At 39.6% G+C, this 19447-nt stretch overlaps 1 protein-coding gene across 2 annotated transcripts in view; it reads left to right on the top strand.

The window, feature by feature from the left end:
- The window catches only part of ASMTL (acetylserotonin O-methyltransferase like), a 365075-nt gene that overhangs the window by 264439 nt on the left and 81189 nt on the right, over nt 1-19447 (top strand). Inside the window, exon 11 of one of the 2 annotated variants that reach the window (XM_053706428.1) lies at nt 7150-7279. In XM_053706428.1, the coding sequence (XP_053562403.1) occupies nt 7150-7279 (130 nt within the window). Of the gene's footprint in view, nt 1-7149; nt 7283-19447 lie in introns of both variants that reach the window. The other variant, XM_053706427.1, reaches the window with a different exon arrangement.

Here is a 19447-nt window from a genome sequence, read left to right as displayed (position 1 = left end):
CCCAAAAATCTCTTCACCTAGTTCACCTCTCACTACACTACTCTGGAACTCTGAATTAAAAATAGGTAACTAATGGACCACTAATGCTACGAGAAATCCATGTGATTTTCAAAACGTAATACCAATACATGACTTAGTGTTGGGGGGTAAAATACGCACGAGGGAAGAGCTAGTTGAATTGGGACACCAATGTTTTAATTCATGATTTCATTACCAACAAATGCGACACTACATACTATCCCATAGAAATAAAAATGACCTTATTAGACCTCTCACGACATTCGAAACAAAATGCATTAAAAAAATCCCCTTGGAAAAAGGGATAATATCCTCCATGAATCAACTCCTCATGGAACTATATCTTCCTTCCAGACCCTCTTATGTACAAAAATGTGAGTCGGATTTAAATAAACGGATATCACCAGGACAATGGAAATTTTGGGCCCATGCAACAGCGAAATCAGTCCATTCAGCCTCATACTTGGAAACAAACATAAAAGTCCTTACGAGGTGGTACTTAACATCCCATAAATTAACACATATGTTTAGAAATGCGAGTAACAAATGTTGGAGAGGCTGTGCACAAGAAGGCACAATGTTACTCATATGGTGGGACTGTCCTGCATTAAATTAATTTTGGAAAGAGATTCATTCAACAATTGGAGAGGTAATAGGCTTCTCCCCGACATTCTCCCCAGAGCTCTTCCTTTTCAATAATGTATTAGACATCAAATGTAAAATTAGACGCAACATTACACAAATTATGATTAATGCGGCAAAAAAATTAATTCCCAAATTATGGAAAAACTCAAATACCCAACCTTAAAAGCTGGATGGACCAAGTAGATATGATTGTATCAATGGAGAGATATCACTATTTTACCTTGGGGAAGATGGATATATTCTGGGATATTATGTTTTTATGGGAACAATATAAGTATAAGTAAGCACAATTCATACAATTACTAGGTTATTAATACTCAACAATATTAACGGCAGCGGCATGGCAGCATCAATATGACACTACTTCAAGATTCGATACTACATTTATAGGCATTGTAGGTTTTGATTTTTTTCTCCTTATCCTTTCCCCAATCCCCCTTGTTCATCCCCTCCCCTCACCTTCCCACTCCCCCGGACCCCAACTTATTCTATACTTATATCATTACATGTTAATACAATACAATAGAACTGTTGGAAAATTCTGGGCATAGGATTTGCTTAAAGCGAACTTTATAATCATTCAAGAATTCATTGTTTTCGGCTGGGGGACTTGATAAAGCTTTCAGTCGAGACTGACTTGACTCTCACAATCTAAACCTGGACATTTTGTAAAGTTTAGAGAGCTATCACAATGTTTAAACTGTATTTTATGTTGCCTGTATTTGTTTTGAATTTTCAATTAATAAAAACTAATAAATAATTTTTTTTTAAAAAAAGTAGCGTTAGCCGGTCCTAATGCTGCTTTTTAACACCCACTGGTATTACGAGTCTTGCAGGTACAGGTGTACCGCTCACTTTTTTGGCCAGACTTGGAAATACTGCAAATCCACTTACGTAAATTGCGTATCCTCTTATTTCAATGGGACTTGCATAGCGCCGGTATTACGAGTCTGCCAAAAAGTAAGCGGTACACCCTCTCCTGTCATGACTGGTACCACATTTTAAAGTCAGTAGTTAAGAGTTTTACACTACAAAGCCGTAGCATAAAACTCTTAACTAAAGTGCTAAAAAGTACACAAACACCCATAAACTACCTATTAACCCCTAAACTGAGGCCCTCCCACATCACAAACACTAAAAGAAAAAGTTTAACCCCTAATCTGCCGAACCGGACATTGCTGCCACTATAATAAATATATTAATCCCTAAACCGCCGCACTCCCACCTCGCAAACACTAGTTAAATATTATTAACCCCTAATCTGCTGTCCCTAACATCGCCGCCACCTACCTACATTTATTAACCCCTAATCTGCCGCCCCCAAAGATGCCGTCTGGATGAAGATTTCTGCCCGGCTTGGATGAAGACTTCTGCTTTTCTGGGGGACCACTTCGCCCAGCTTGGATGAAGACGTCTCCTGGTAAGTCGATCTTCTGGGGGTTAGTGTTTTTTTAAGGGTGTATTGGGTGGGTTTATTTTTTAGATTAGGGGTTTGGGCTTGCAAAAGAGCTAACTGCCCTTTTAAGGGCAATGCCCATCCAAATGCCCTTTTCAGGGCAATGGGGAGCTTAGGTTATTTTAGCTAGTATTTTATCTGGGGGGTTGGTTGTGTGGGTGGTAGGTTTTACTGTTGGGGGGTTGTTTGTATATTTTTTTTTTACAGTTAAAAGAGCTGATTACTTTTAAGGGCTATTGGTAGTTTAGTTTAGGCTAGGGTTTTTTTATTTGGGGGGGGGGCTTTTTGATTTTAATAGGGGGATTAGATAAGGTGTAATTAGTTTAAATATCTGTAATTTGTTTATTATTTTCTGTAATTTAGTGGGGGTTTTTTTTGTACTTTAGCTAATTTTATTTAAAGGCACAGTCTACACCAGAATTGTTATTGTTTTAAAAGATAGATGATCCCTTTTTTACCCATTCCCCAGTTTTGCATAACCAACACAGTTATATTTATATATTTTTTACCTCTGTGATTATCTTGTATCTGAGCCTCTGCAAACTGCCCCTTTTTTCAGTTCTTTTGACAGACTTGCAGTTTAGCCAATCAGTGATAGCTCCTAGGTAACTTCACGTGCATGAGCACAGTGTTATCTATATTAAATTCATGAACTAACACCCTCTAGTGGTGAAAAACCTTTTAAAATGCATTCTTAAGAGGCGGCCTTCAAGGTCTAAGAAATTAGCATATGAACCTCCTAGATTAAGCTTTTAACTAAGAATACCAAGAGAACAAAGCAAAATTGGTGATAAAAGTAAATTGGAAAATTGTTTAACATTACATGCCCTATCTGAATCATGAAAGTTTATTTTGGACTAGACTGTCCCTTTAATTTAGGTAATTGTATTTAATTTAGTTAATTTATTTAATTATAGTGTAGTGTTAGGCGTTAGTGTAACTTATGTTAGGTTTTATTTTACAGGTAAATTTGTCTTTATTTTAACTAGGTAGTTATTAAATAGTTAATAACTATTTAATAACTATTCTACCTAGTTAAAATAAATACAAACTTGCCTGTAAAATAAAAATACAGGTAGCCCTCAGTTTACGCCAGGGTTAGGTTCCAGGAGGAATGGTTGTAAATCGAAACTGTTGTAAATTGAAACCCAGTTTATAATGTAAGTCAATGGGAAGTGAGGAAATTAGGTTCCAGGCCCCTCTCAAAATTGTCATAAGTAACACCTAATACATTTTTAAAGATTTGAAATGAAGACTTTAAATGCTAAACAGCATTATAAACCTAATAATATAGATTATATCATCATTAAACTAAGTTTAATGAACAAAAACATTTGCTAAACATTACCTAATAAAATAATTACACAACAGACTGCATCATCATCAAACTAAGTTTAATGAACAAAAATGTTTTTTTACTTGCATTTTTCTGCAATCAGTTCTCTGCATTGTTAGCATGTTAGATATTGGGTCTGCACCTATTCTATGCATTTCAATCTGCAGTGATTAATAAGCAGTTAGGTACCCTCATCTCAAGCTGCTGGACAGGAAAATAATAGGGAAATGCCTGCTAAATTTTGCTAGATAGATCTGGTCTGATCTGTGTACACAGATCAATTTAAGACTGTTAAGTTGCATAACTTTGTTGCAAAACTAGCGGACTGCTCCACCTACTGGCTATTTTAATTAGTGCATTGCTTTCCAAAAGCTTTTCAATAGCAGTCACATGACTGAAAAAAAGGTTGTTATTGTGAAACGGCGCAAATTGAACCGTCGTAAACCGAGGGCCACCTGTAAACCCTAAGCTAGATACAATGTAACTATTAGTTATATTGTAGCTAGCTTAGGGTTTATTTTACAGGTAAGTATTTAGTTTTAAATAGGAATAATTTAGTTAATGATAGGAATATTTATTTTGTTTTTTTAAATTATATTTAAGTTAGGGGGTGTTAGGTTTAGGGTTAGACTTAGGTTTAGGGGTTAATAACTTTAATATAGTGGCGGCGACATTGGGGGCGGCAGGTTATGGGTTAATAAGTGTAGGTAGGTGGTGGCGACATTGAGAGCGGCAGAGTAGGGGTTAATAAATATAATGTAGGGTTCGGCGATGTTGGGGGCAGCAGATTAGGGGTTCATAAGTATAATGTAAGTGGCGGCGGTGTCCGGAGTGGCAGATTAGGGGTTAATAAGTATAATGTAGGAGTCGGGGGTGGAAGATTAGGGGTTAATAAGTGTAAGATTAGGGGTGTTTAGACTCGGGGTTCATGTTAGACATAAATTTTATTTCCCCATAGGAATCAATGGGGCTGCGTTAGTGAGTTTTACGCTGCTTTTTTGCAGGTGTTAGACTTTTTCTCAGCCGGCTCTATTCCAGTTGATTCCTATGGGGAAATCGTGCACAAGCACGTTACACCAGCTCACGTCTTACTTAAGCAGCGCTGGTATTGGAGTGCGGTAATGAGCAAAATTTTGCTCAACGCTCACTGCTTGTCTTTTAACGACGGGTTTGTAAAAACTTGTAATACCAGCGCTGCAGGTAAGTGAGCGTTGAGTGAAAACTGCTCGTTAGCACCGCATAGCCTCTAACGCAAAACTCAGAATCCTGTCCCTTTAAAAACTATGGCCCAGATTATGTCTCAGTCTATTAAGAGGATGCTGCAGGGCCATATTAAAATTGCCTCCTAATATCAGATAGCCTTCTGCAAATAATATGAACTTATTTTGTAAAGTTTCCCAGAAGGGAAGATTAAAAACATTGGGAGCATAAACATTACAAAGTGTGTACAGTGATTTTGCTATCTTGATTTTTACCATTAAATATCTCCCCTCCTGATCTGTGTCCACGTGTAGTACTTCATATGAAAGCTTTTTTACAAGGAGGATCGCTACCCCGCTTTTTCTCTTTACAGTCAACATCGGAATTTTTGTTGTTTAAAAAGATAGATAATCCCTTTATTACCCTTTCCCCAGTTTTGCAAAACCAACACTGTTATATTAATACACTTTTTACTTCTGTGACTAACTTGTATCTAAGCATCTTCTGACCGCCCCTAATCACATGACTTTTAGTTATTATCTATTGACTTGCATTTTAGCCAATTAGTGCAGTGTCTGCCACTAGCCACGGGCGTGATCACAATGCTATCTATATGGCCTACATGAGCTTGCTCTCCCCTGCTGTGAAAAGTAAATAAAATAGAGGCAGTCTTCAAGGGCTTAGAAATTATCATATGTGTCTTCCTAGGATTGCTTTCAACTAGAATACCAAGAGAACAAAGCAAAATTGTTGATAAAAGTAAATTGGAAAGTTGTTTAAAATTATATGCCATATTTGAAAAATTAAAGTTTTTTTTGGACTTGACTGTCCCTTTAGAAGAGAATAACACTTCCTTAACCCAGGATGTTTTAAGCTTAAGGACTTCCTCAGGTTTTAAGTGGGTTTCCTGTAAAAAAGCGATGTCAGTGTTACTTTTCCTTAAATGAGACAATATTAACTTTCGTTTAATGGGAGATGTGAGGCCTCCTATATTCCAGGAGGTCAGTTTAAAATTGCCTGCCGTATCCATCATCTTTTAAAAAAAAAAAAAAAAAAAAAAAAAAGCCAAACAAATTTTCAGACAGAGCTTGCAATTTTAAACAACTTTCCAATTTACTTTGTTCTTTTTGCATCCTAAGTGGGCTGAGGAGTAACAATGCAGTACTGGGAGATAACTGTTGATAGATTGTTAAGCATGTATGCCTCTTGTCATTGGCTCACACAATGTGTTCAGCTAGTTCCTAACAGTACATTGCTGCTCTTTCAACAAAAGATACCAGGTGAATGAAGCAAATTTGGTAATAGAAGTATATTTGAAATTGCATGCTTTTTTATAATTATAAATGAAAGTTTTTGGGTTTTCATGACCCTTAAAAAGGTATTGTATCCCATTAGCATGAAATAAAAAATGTAAGTAAATGTGTGTTTCTTTTAAGAGGTGGAAAGAACGGATTTCGGTGCAAATTAAGTTTTTTTTTTTTTCTTCTCCAATTCAGTGTCTTAACAGCATTAACAACAAGAGAGTACAGTGTAATACATAGTATAATAAATAAAGGCATGACAGGGAAAACAGACAGTTTTTGCTCCTCTTTAAAGTGATAATAAATCCTAGTGTTTGTGAAATGCTAGGAATGGCCATTGGAACAATTAACCCCTTAAGGACCAGCGACGTACCCTGTATGTCGCTGGCCTTTTTTTGTGACTTGATTGTTTTAAAGCGCGGTCTTGCCACCAGCGTTGAGACTGCTCTATTCCACAAAGCCTGCTGGAGGGAGGGCATTAATAGCGTGTTCTTGCTAGACTTGTGCTATTATGTCCTGAAGAAACCCTTAACGACCAGTGACATACAGGGTACATTGTGGTCATTAAGGGGTTAAAGGGACTTTAATTCATGAAGTATAAAATACTTCATGCTGAAACCTCCTTTATTTGTTTCAAGTCTTCGCCGCACTAAGCTGCTCAGGCAGCCCACAGCAGAACGCTGTTTTGCTGAGGGGTGACGTTTTCACGGCGTTAAGCCGTGCGGGAAATCCGGCTTGGCGCTGTGTGGTGCCAGATTTCCCGCAAGGCTTTTCGCTAAGAGGTGGAAACATCACCTCTTAGCAAAACAATGTTAGGTCGTGGGCTTCCTGAGCAGCTCAGTGCATCGAATTCTTGAAACAAATAAAGGAGCTTTCAGCATGAAGTATTATACTCCATGAATGATAGTCCCCTTTATTTGTTCCAATGGTCAATCCTAGCGTTTCACAGACGCTAGGATTGACAATCACTTTATTCCAAGACAAGTAAATATGCAACATAATGATAACGTGACTTATTGTCCTAGAATCTGATTTTTCATTTTAAGTTTATACTTTTCAACAAAACATAAAGGCCTGTAAGACATTACGTTCAATACAATCCATTACATTTATATTTATATTGTCTTTCTTGTAATCTATTAAACAATTGTCTGCTATGCTATAATATAATATATATATTTTTATTTTGACAGAATGCTTATTACCACAATCCAGAGGTTAAGGAACGGTTTATGGCTGCTATGCACTGCATGCTTAAGATTACTGCAAGAGATATTGCAACTGCGTTTGACCTTTCCAAATATAATTCTGCCTGTGATTTAGGTGGTGAGTTTATTTAATGTTCAACTACAGACTTTACACGTAGGAACCATTAAAGTCCATTCATAATTTCCATTTTTAGGAAGTTTGGGCTGCTTTCTTTTCATTGTGCATTTATCCAAAAAGAAAAATTTATTGAAAAATGCAGAGGTAGAAGAGTGTTGCAGTAATTAGTAAAACCTTTTTTTGTTGGGCTAAGACTGCTACTTTCTGTCATACTCTGTTATTTCAGCATCTGAATCACACGACTACTCCAATCTACATACAAAAACAGTCATGATGTGTACAGGTTGAGTTATGCACTTTCTTATTAGTGTGGAGTACTCTTAGCAACTAGGAGAAAACCAATAATTTAATTCCATTTAGATAACTTTTCTTTCCAATGGCATGGAGAGTCCACAATTCAATTTATTACTGTTGGGAAATTCAGCTCCTGGCCACCAGCTTCCTGGTTTCAGCTTCCTGAAATGGATGCAAAGATGGATGCTCTGAAAAAATATTGAATTAAGTCCTTTAATGGGTTGTTTCCTTTTCAAGACAGGACGGGGTAATGCTATGTCCATGCAATCCACTTGAGTAAGAGTATTGGTAGCTGTTAGCTGCTGGAGATCGCAGGGTATTCCTTGTTATCCCACCAGCAATCTATGCTAACCCCCCACATGGCAACCAGGGTTACATTTACTCTGCTTTCCTTTCTACTCAGGTCCCTGTTAGAAGTCTGGATGAAGCTGACAGACCTGAAAGTGCTGTCACTGCTCCACAGCAGTTCTTTTATTTTATTACTGAAGCAAGGACTGCAAGTTTATTCAGGGACCCAGTGGGGCCTGCTATCCCTCAGAGGACTCTGTATGCTAAATTGAGTTATATCCTCATGGTTGGGATATCTTGCGGCCTGAGCAACTTCCTGGCCTTCAGCCAGAGATGGGAACCTCGCCTCTTCCATGTCCTGGTCTTATTTAGTAACTGGCCAGGTCAGTCCTGTTTTATATAGTGAATGGGGGTCAGGTTTTTGTTTTATCCTTACTTAGGGGGGGGGGAGGCTCTCTTGTATATACATATTGAACTTATATGTTATTTTGTTAAGGTGCTGCAATTTTATTTTCTATGCGGCTTGAATTTCCAACTGCATTATACACATTTGCGCGCTCCGTTGCTATACACTAAGGAAGTCTCTAGTGTGATGTTAGCCTCCCATCTACTAAAGTTGGATCTGGGGATCATTATTTAAGCTCATGTTTGAAGGAGTCTCAAAAGATGTGCTTATCTATCAAGCTGTGTGAAGCTGGCCCCCCTACAATCGGCACAAATAAAAAATCCACTGTGTTTTGTTAGTGCTACATTTGTGCTGTTTTGTGCAGCAAAAATTAAGATTTGTGCTGCTTTTATTTTTAAGATAATAGCAATTGTTTTTTGTTATTACAGATTAAATAATATTCACCAAAGGTCACCCAGCCCCCCCCCTACAACAGCCAACATACATGAAACTGGGCTGGTTGGTTAGTGCTATGTTTTTGCTGGTTTGTGCCATTTAAATCTCCACTCTATCTTGTTTCGTTTTTTACTTATTTGCAATTTAATAAAGGTCACCAAAGGTCACCAAGCCCCCCTACAACAGCCAAAAGACATGAAACGGGCTGGTTGGTTAGTGCTACATTTGTGCTACATTTGTGCTGGTTTGTGCTGTTAAAATTTTTATTTGTGCTGCTTTGGTTTTTGAGTTATAACAGTGTTTTTTTGTCAGTGAAAATTATGTAACCCGCCATCCAACTCGCCTCAGCTGTGTAAAGTTGGCACTCCATGTTTTTTAAATGTGAATAAAAATATACCATTCTTTTGTGTTGTGTTTCTGCTGATTTGTGCTAAAAAATTAACATTAGTGCCAGTTTCTTTTTGCACATATTAAGCATTATATATGATCAAACTTCGCCCACTTTGCACTCCACAGTATTAAATTTTAAAAACAAACATAACATTCGTTTGTGCTGAGATTCTGTTTATTTGTGCTCAAAAAATTAAAGGGACAGTCAAGACCAGAATTGTTGTTGTTTAAAACGATAGATAATCCCTTAATTACCCATTCCCCAGTTTTGCATAATCAGCACAGTTATAATAATACAAGTTTTACCTCTGTAATTACCTTGCATACCTTATGGGTCGTACCATGTAGAGTTATGCCCTCCATCTTATTATCCTTCCTGATTTGAGCCGCCAAGGGCAGCCCTGCTGCGTACTATTAGAGATGGGATACGTTGGTGAGCAAAATCCTAGACCTCGGACTGAGGATGTGGGGTTAGAATAAAGTGCCCTGATGGCCTGTATCATTTGTTCAGGGAACTGGAAGGTTTCTAAGACCCTCCAGAGATATTGCCATCTAACCCGATCAAATGCCTTCTCAGCGTCGAGAGAGATTACCACCAGAGGCTTATTCAACCTATTGGATTCCAATAGGATGTTGTTGGGTCCTTCCCTCCCTGGGATAAAACCCACCTGGTCGGGATCTATAAGGGTGGGGAGCAGTTGTGAAATTCTATTGGCTATATGTTTGGAGTATATCTTAAGGGCCACGTTAATTAAAGAGATGGGTCCATAATTGGTACAGTACGAGGGATCCTTATCCGGTTTTGGGATGGCAATGATGGAGGCTTCGAGGAACTCTCTCTGAAATTTACCTTCAATTAAAAAATCCAAGGAGTAGGGGTTAAATGTCATGTAAATATGTCTTGTAAAATACTGCCATATATCCGTCAGGGCCTGGGGCTTTAAAGGATTTTAAGTTTTTTATGACTCGTTTAAGCTCCTGGATCGAGAAGGGACTGGCGAGGGATTTATTTTGGTCAGCACTGAGGGTGGGTAACTCTAGAGAGTTTAAAAAGGAGTTGATAACGTCAGGGGAGGCTGGTTTGATGGGCTCCTTGCCTTGTATGTTATAAAGTGTGGAATAGAATTCACTAAACTGTCTGCCTATGAGGGAAGGAAGCTTAAAAGTCTGATTCCCATTTTTAAGAACATGTATCCGAGAAGCATCTAAGCGCTGTCTTAATCTATTAGCAAGGACGCTGTCTGCTGTGTTACCTTTTGAGTACCAGATTTGTTTAATTTGAATAGGTTAGTTTCGGTCTTCTTAAATTCTATCTGGCTAATGTGGCATCTGATTTCTTTAATTTTATCCCTTAAGTCTAAGGTGTCAGACGTACGTTGTTGATATTCTAACTCCCATAGTTTGCAGTGTGCTTGCGAAAGGGGGAGACCCGCCTATTTTCGTAGAAAAGCCTGTTTCCTTATAAAAACGCCCCCCAAACCATGTCATCTCTAATTTGTGGATCTTCATCCACAGGGATGTCTGAGAGGATATGGTGGGTCAACCTCCAGGATGACTTTGTCTTAACTGTATTTGCTAAAGTATAGGTCTGCAAAGACCTGATCTTGGTCAGACCAAGGGCATATTGAGATACTGGTAGAGTGTACTGAGTCGAGTGTTTCAGAGTGGCAGAAGAGGTAATCAAACCTTGAATAGGTGGTGTGTGGGTGAGAGAAATGGGTGTATTCTTTCTCTCTTGGGTGTACAGACCTCCAAATGTCATAGTAGCCATGTTGTGCCATTAGGTTTCTCAATCTAGCGCTCACCTGGCCCGGGGTAGAATCCCTTTTACTAGAGGTTTTGGCTTTCCTACCTAACTTACTGTCCCACACCATGTTAAAATCACCCGCCAGGATTACTCTACCTTGTTTAATCGGCACTACCTTACTTAGGATCTTCTTTAGATATCTGGGTTGGAGGGTGTTTGGCAAGTATGAGGAAATTAGTATGTATGGGACATGGTCTATGGTACAGATCAATATAATGAACCTGGCTTGAGGATCTTTGACTACATGTATTGGCTTGAAAGCCACTCTATGTACCATTATAGCTACTCCCCTTGCTTTTTTAGAATAAGAGGCCGCCTCAAAAATGGGAAAGTCTTTAGAAATGGCTGTGGATGAGCCATCAACCAATAGATGTGTTTCTTGGAGGAATGCAACATCGGCTCTATGGAATCTGAGGGACCTGGCTAAGAGGCTCCGTTTTCCAATGCTGTTTAGTCCTCTGACATTATGGGTTTCAAACCTGAGAGAGGTTGTTGGCATACTTGTGTCTCCAAGCTAGGAGAAGATGAGAGGCTATCTCAAAGTAAAGGCTAGGGAGAAAGTCCCTTAGTGAGGACAGGGATCAAGGAGTCTGGGGAAATCTGGACAGGAAAATTTGTGGAAGTAGTCCACCTGTGTGGGCTCCAAGTTTTGGGGGCGCAAGTGTAAACCAATGGGACTGGAGCTGATTTAATCAGCCCCGCTCTCACATATAAATACTTTACTGTAAACTATCTAATCTAATAACAGGTACAGCATAAAACAAGTACAACAAATTTAACATATACTCGAGAATTCCTTACTAAAAGGGATATGTTGGTAGGGCTTGAGGTCTTAGTGACTGATCTTGGAGGCTTGATTTTTGGCGCTTTGTTCATTGTTCTTTTAGTGTCCATTCTGGTGCTGTGACCCTCAGTTTGGAAGGAGGGACAGTCCCCTGAGGCACCTGGTCTATCTGCATGCCCCAATTTGCCAGGAGAGTGCTGCCAAGTGCAGATGAGGAAACCACTTGTGTTTGATTGTCCTTGGTTATTATAAGTTTAGTAGGGAAACCCCACCTATACTTAATGTTGGCCTTCCTAAGCTGCATGGTTAGGGGTGCAAACAGTCTACGTTGTTGCAGAGTGTGGGCAGACAGGTCTGGCAGTAGTTGGATATCTTTGAGAGCATCCGGTAGGGCAAGTTTGTTAAAGGTGGCTTGCATAAGATGGTCCTTGAAAGTAAAGTTGTGAAAACATACTACCACATCTCTCGGTCTATCTGATGCCATGGCCTCAGGGCTCTGTGGGCCCGCTCCATGGTATGTAAAGTACTCTCCAGAGGGCCTAAGAGTGCTGTAAAAAGGATCTAAGGAATTCTTGTAAGTCACCTGCTTTCCTGTATTCTGTAGAAATGTACATTGTTTCTCCAAGCTCTGTCTTCCACATCAGCAAGCTCTAGTTCCAATTGAGTTATTTGTTCAGCCAAGTTCTCAGCGTCTGATAGTAAGTTTGAGTAGTCTGTAGCTAGGTCGTCATGTTGCCTTTCCAGTGTATCAAATCTATCTCCTATCTCTGCTATGTCCTTTCTAAACTCAGCCGTAATGGATTTAGTTTGTTCCACTAGCATTTTTTGCATAGTATTTTCTGTGATGTAATGCTGTAGGTGGGCTGTGAACTAGACTGGGATCCCTCATCCTGAGAATCCTGGTTACTAATGGCTCTCCTAGGGGGATCCGGATCTTTGTATTGCTGAGAGAAGTGAACAAGCACAGTCTTTTTAACAGTTGCTGGAGTTCTGGCTTGTCTCCTTGCAGTATTTGGCATTATTAGTAAGGGTGAAGGCAGCCTAGTCACTTAACAAAAAAGAGATTTATACAGACTGCGCAATGGGAGGGGGCATTATAGCTCTAGATTTTTTAGGGATTTTCCTCCAAAATCCACAATACAAAATGAAACAAGAGGGGGATGGTTTAAAAATCTCAAAGCGCCTATTACGGCAAATACCCACAAAAAATAGAGAGCTGAGATATAAAAGTGTAAATAATTTTTTTTAATTATATTTTAACAATAAAGTTTAAGAACATAATGCAACGAAAATTACTTATGGGGCAGTGATTACTAAAATTTATAGAAATAATAAAAATGATAGTACGTTAATATGTGAGAACAACCACAGATATTATTCTGGGCATTAGCATTTACATATATAGAAATTGTTCTCACATATTAACGTACTATCATTTTTACTATTTTTATAAATTTTAGTAATCACTGCCCCATAAGTAATTTTTGTTGCATAATGTTCTTAAACTTTATTGTTAAAATATAATAAAAAAAAATTATTTACACTTTTATATCTCAGCTCTCTATTTTTTGTGGGTATTTGCCGTAATAGGCGCTTTGAGATTTTTAAACCATCCCCCTCTTGTTTCAGCCTAGTCACTTAAACACAAAACCTCATTTAATCTCTCAAACCCTAAAATAGGCAAAATACACAAAAGCCTATACCTGTCTATCTAAAACATGGATAATACTCATATAGTTACAGTGAAAGTGAGAGTGGAGCTGGCCCCTACACACCTATTATAGCTATGTCATCTTCCACTTGGTTTATAATAGACTCTAAACTCACAGGTAAATCACTGATAGTCTGGGTGTTACCCCACAATGAGCCGCTACAGACCCCCACCAGCCTCAGGGAAAAAGGGATACGACCCGAAGAAAGGGGAAAAGAAAAGGGGAGGTGACCAACCCAGAAAAGCTGGGCCGGATAGGGACAGGTAAGAGAGGGCCCCCAGCAAACAGGCGTACAGTTTTTAAGACACAGTAATGTCACAAACTACATAAAATAAACAGCAGAACAGTATCACACTATAATATGGAACTTTATAGACTGGAGAGAGTTAAAATGACGCAGCAGCCAGTTAAGAGGGTTAATCCGTATTGGGGCCCCTGGATTACCCACGTTTATCAATACAGTAGCTGCCGTTGAGCGGACTTTTGTGTTAGGTAGATATTAGCAAAGTTAACTGAGCTGCAACTCTATATGAGACCCCCTAACCACTTTTGACTTATGGCTTGTTGGCCGATATGAATAGGTTATAAGGGGGAGTACATTAAAGCAGGAAAAAGTCTGGGGCCTTTTAGCCCTCCAGATACAAGGCAGGCATGCAAAGCTCTTAATATCTGTATGGAACTCTGTGGCTGTATAGATGGAGCCTGGGGCCAAAGTTACTGTTGGTCAGGCCCAAAAATCACTGTGATGTCCCTTAATACCCTCAGAAACCGTAAGAACGGATTATCTCCTAAAGGAGCAGGTAGGAGGCCAGTACCCAGGTTATGAAGTATGTTTATAACACAGGAGGGTTGGTGCTTTATCATATGCAGATTCACATCAGAGAACCTCCGTGTATGAATTAGAAGGCTCCTACAGAGATAGTGGTATGCTCAGTAGCAAAAGGCGAGGGTTAGTGGCGTTTGTCATGTGCTGTGGGAGTGTGATGATATCTCACCTACAAGTTTCACGTGGGTAAGGTCCTTAGGGTCCATGACATCTAAAGCTACCTGAGCACATGTGGCTGTGGAAGATGGTCCTAGTATTAGGACAATGAAGATCTGGAACTTTTCTCCTTGGGCGAATAGCAGACTCGCTCTGGTGCCCGGAATGTTTAGCACCTCTTTTTAGGCCTGAGGTTTTAAAATGGCGGCCATTCACGCCACTTCCTTTTCTCTTGTGGAACTTTGACTTGGGGTAAGTCCCAAGGCCCACCAGACTCCACTGTCACCTCTCTACCCCTTCGGGCCTCTCATTACTTTAGGTAGGAGCGGCGTACCTCTATCTCCAGGCCGCAAATGGAGGCTGCTGTCAGATCTTCCTCGCCCTCTCTTCGCTTGGGTGCCTGCCAAGTTTTTCTCAGAAACTTTGCAGCGGAGCCCCGACCCTCTGGAGTAGCAGCACCAGTCTGGAGCATGCGGCGGGAGGTGGTAAGTACCGGTCGGTCTCTTCTCAGGATATCCCTGCTTTCCGGTGGAGAGTGCCGGTTTAGTTTTCTGGTTTTACCTCGTAGGTTAAGGGAGTCCCCCAGGTAATAATCTGATCTCTAGTAGGTTAGTCCCTGGAGCGGAGCTCCGACCCTCTGGAGGACCAGAGCACCCGCCGTCACAATCTCTGCCCACTCTCAGCCGGGCTCCACACAGGGCCTCTGTTGCAGAAACTCCCGATCAAGGTGCAGATCTCTTCACAGTCAGGGCCAAACACTCGTCAAGTGTTCCTACGATATAATAGCACCTAAATTCGAAATGTTGGTGTGGGTTTAAGGTCCAAAAAATTACTTTTGCAGGACTCGTTCAGGAGAGCTCCTCTGAAACACGTCTGCTCACTATGGCGGTTAACTCTGTTCCCACGTGCTGTTAACATTTTTATTTGTGCTGCTTTGTTTATTTTAGTTATAACAGTTTGTTTTTTTTTCAGCGAAAATTATGTAACCCATCCAATTCGCCTCAGCTGTGTAAAGTTGGCACTCCAGGGGCAAGATTACATATGCAGCGTCTGGCACAAAACCCGGCGTCGACTATTTTTAGTCGGATCTAGTGATCACATATAGAGTGCCGCATGCAAGTTACGCACGTATATTTCACATGTCGTCCACAGTTTTTAGTCCCATAAACTAACATAGAACCGGCATGGCAAATCGGTATCACATATTCAGCGCAAGGACTTAAGTGGCGAGAATGGAGACATTTTACTCCATTTTCACATCGCCACACATTGGCAAGGGCAGCAAGCCTTGCGCTGAGTATGAAAGTACCATAACTCCCTGGAAGCTTTAACAAACACCTAAACGCATGCACAATATCCACCCCTATTCTGCCAACACCCACATCACAAAGTACCTAATAAAGTTATTAACCCCTAATCCGCCACCCCCCACAAGGAAAAGTACCTAATAAAGTTAACCCCTAATCCGCCAACCCCCCACTTTACAAAGTACCTAATTAAAAAACAACCCCCACTTTGCAAAGCGCCTAATTAACCTATTAACACCTAAACCGCCAACCTCCCACAACGCAAAGTATTAAACTAATAACTAAGACCCCTAAACAAACACCCCCTAAGTTAACAACCATTTATAATACACTAACATAAAATAAAAAAAAAATACTAACTACACTATAAAATAATAAAGATTTACAAAAAACAGCAAACAACTAAATTACTTTAAAAACCCTAACATTACTAAAAATAAAAAACCTTCCCTTAATCAAAATAAAAAAACTAACAGTATACTAAAAAAAGCTACAATTACAAAAAATTAAAAAAGCTAAGATTACAAAAATAAATTATCCAAAATAAGTTATTCCCATTCTAATACCCCCTTAAAAACAAAAAAGCCACCCAAAATAAAAACACCCCCTAATCTAAGAATAAACTACCAATAGCCCTTAAAAGGGCCTTTTGTAGGGCATTGCCCTAAAGCGATCAGCTCTTTTTCTAAAAAATAAAAAAACAAAGTCCCCCCTAACAATACAATCCCCCACCCACCCAACCCCCCAAAATAAAAAAAGTAAAAAACCTAATCTACCCATTGCCCCTAAAGAGACATTTGTATGGGCAATGCCCTTAAAAGGGCAGTAAGCTCTTTTTAGTGCCCATGAAAATAAAAAAAAGCCCTTATCTAAAAAAAATAAAAAAAATAAACACCACCCCCCCCCCTCCAAAAAATAAAAAATAAAAAACTATCACTAACCCCAAAATAAGTACTTACAATCCCTGAAGTCCGGATATCCATCTTCTTCCAGGAGGAAAAAAGTCTTCATCCAGGGGGGCGAAGATCTTCTTCCAGCATGGGACCATCTTCAATCATCATCCCGGGGGCGCGGAGCGTAGGTGGATCGGCGGCGGCGCAGACATCCTATTGGCTGTTCAAATCAGCCAATAGGATTTTATTACTTCTGATCCTATTGGCTGATTTGAAATTTTCAGCCAATAGGAATGCAAGGTACTCCAATATTTAAAAAAAACAAAAAAAAAAAACCTTAATTTGTGCCAGTTTGGTTTTGGACATATTTGTTATTATATTTATTTTATTATATTTGATCAGACTCCGCCCCCTTTGCACCCCACATTATACATTTTTTTAAAACAAATATACAATTTGTATGTGTTGCCTGCTGATTTGTAAAGCAAAATTGAACATTTGTGCCAGTTTCGCTTTTGAAATATTGAGCATTATATATGATCAAACTCCACCACACCTTGCACCACACATTATTACATTTTAAAATCAAATATACCATTTGATTTTGCAGAGTTTCTGCTGGTTTGTGCTAAAATAATGAACGTTTGTGCTGGTTTGGTTTTGGAAATATTTAGCATTATATTAAATCTTAAAAGCAAATATACCATTTGTTTGTGCTGTTTTGTGCCAGTTTGGTTTTGGAAATATTTGGCACTATAAATAATCAAACTCTGCCCACTTTGTACCCCACATTATTACATTTTAAAAAGAAATATAACATTTGTTTGTGCTAATTTGAGCTGCAAAAATTAATGTTTGTGTCAGTTTGGTTTTGGAAATATTGAGCATTATATATGATCAAACCACACCCACTTTGCACCCCACATTATTACATTTTAAAAACAAATATAACATTTGCTTGTGCTGTGTTTGTGCCGTTAAAACTTCTATTTGTGCTGATTTTTTTTTTTTTGTTATAACAGTTTTTTTTTTTATTAACCCCTTAATGACCGAGGACGTGCAGGGTACGTCCTCAAAAAAAAAGGCAGTTAATGCCTGAGGACGTACCCTGCACGTCCTCGGTGTGGAAAGCAGCTGGAAGCGATCCTGCTTGCTTCCAGCTGCTTTCCGGTTATTGCAGTGATGCCTCGATATCGAGGCATCCTGCAATAACCATTTTTAGCCATCCGGTGCCGAGAGAGCCACTCTGTGGCCCTCTCTGCACCGGACATTAACGGCTACGTTCGTTGGTGGGTGGGAGCCGGTGTGGGAGGTGGGTGGCGGCCATCGATGGCCTTTGTGATGCGGAGGGGGGCGGGGACGATCGGGGGGGACGTGCACGGACGCGCGCACGTGCACGGGGAGGCCGGGCGGGCGCGTGCACGGGGAGGGAGCGGGTGGGAACCACTACGCTACAGAAAGTTTTTTGTTAGAAGTGGGGATCAAAGGGGTTAATATATTTATTTGGTGATCGGTTTGGCTGGTGGGGTATTGGACTGTGGGGGGGAAGCTACACTACAGAAACAAATAAAAAAAAAACATTTTTATTTGCAAACTGGGTACTGGCAGACAGCTGCCAGTACCCAAGATGGCCCCAATAAGGCAGAGGGGGAGGGTTAGGGAGCTATTTTGGGGGGATCAGGGAGGTTGGGGGCTAAGGGGGGACCCTACATAGCAGCATATGTAAATATGCTAAAAAAAATATTATTTTTTTTTAATACCTTTTATTTTAGTACTGGCAGACTTTCTGCCAGTACTTAAGATGGCGGGGACAATTGTGGGGTGGGGGAGGGAAGAGAGCTGTTTGGGAGGGATCAGGGGGTGGGATGTGTCAGGTGGGAGTCTAATCTCTACACTAAAGCTAAAATTAACCCTGTAAGCTCCCTACAAACTACCTAATTAACCCCTTCACTGCTGGCCATAATACACATGTGATGCGCAGCAGCATTTAGCGGCCTTATAATTACCAAAAAGCAACGCCAAAGCCATATATGTCTGCTATTTCTGAACAAAGGGGATCCTAGAGAAGCATTTAAAACCATTTGTGCCATAATTGCACAAGCTGTTTGTAAATAATTTTAGTAAGAAACCTAAAGTTTGAAAAAGTGAAAACATTTTTTTTATTTGATTGCTTTTGGCGGTGAAATGGTGGCATGAAATATACCAAAATGGGCCTAGATCAATACTTGGGGTTGTCTACTACACTACACTAGAGCTAAAATTAACCCTAGAAGCTCCCTACATGCTCCCTAATTAACCCATTCACTGCTGGGCATAATACACGTGTGGTGCGCAGTGGCATTTAGCAGCCTTCTAATTACCAAAAAGCAAAGCCAAAGCCATATATGTCTGCTATTTATGAACAAAGGGGATCCCAGAGATGCATTTACAACCATTTATTCCATAATTTCATGAGTTGTTTGTAAATAATTTCAGTGAGAAACCTAAAGTTTGTGAAAAAGTAAAAAAATTTTTTTATTTGATCGCATTCGGCGGTGAAATGGCGGCATGAAATATACCAAAATGGGCCTAGATCAATACTTTGGGATGTCTTCTAAAAAAAATATATATACATGTCAATGGATATTCAGAGATTCCTGAAAGATATTAGTGTCCCAATGTAACTAGCGCTAATTTTGAAAAAAAGTGGTTTGGAAATGGCAAAGTGCTACTTGTATTTATGGCCCTATAACTTGCAAAAAAAGCAAAGAACATGTAAACATTGGGTATTTCTAAACTCAGGACAAAATTTAGAAACTATTTAGCATGGGTGTTTTTTGGTGGTTGTAGATGTGTAACAGATTTTGGGGGTCAAAGTTAGAAAAAGT

Source organism: Bombina bombina, chromosome 3 (genome assembly GCF_027579735.1).
Source record: "Bombina bombina isolate aBomBom1 chromosome 3, aBomBom1.pri, whole genome shotgun sequence".
Taxonomy (NCBI): Eukaryota; Metazoa; Chordata; class Amphibia; order Anura; family Bombinatoridae; genus Bombina; species Bombina bombina.
This window is presented reverse-complemented; position numbering and strand designations above follow the sequence as displayed.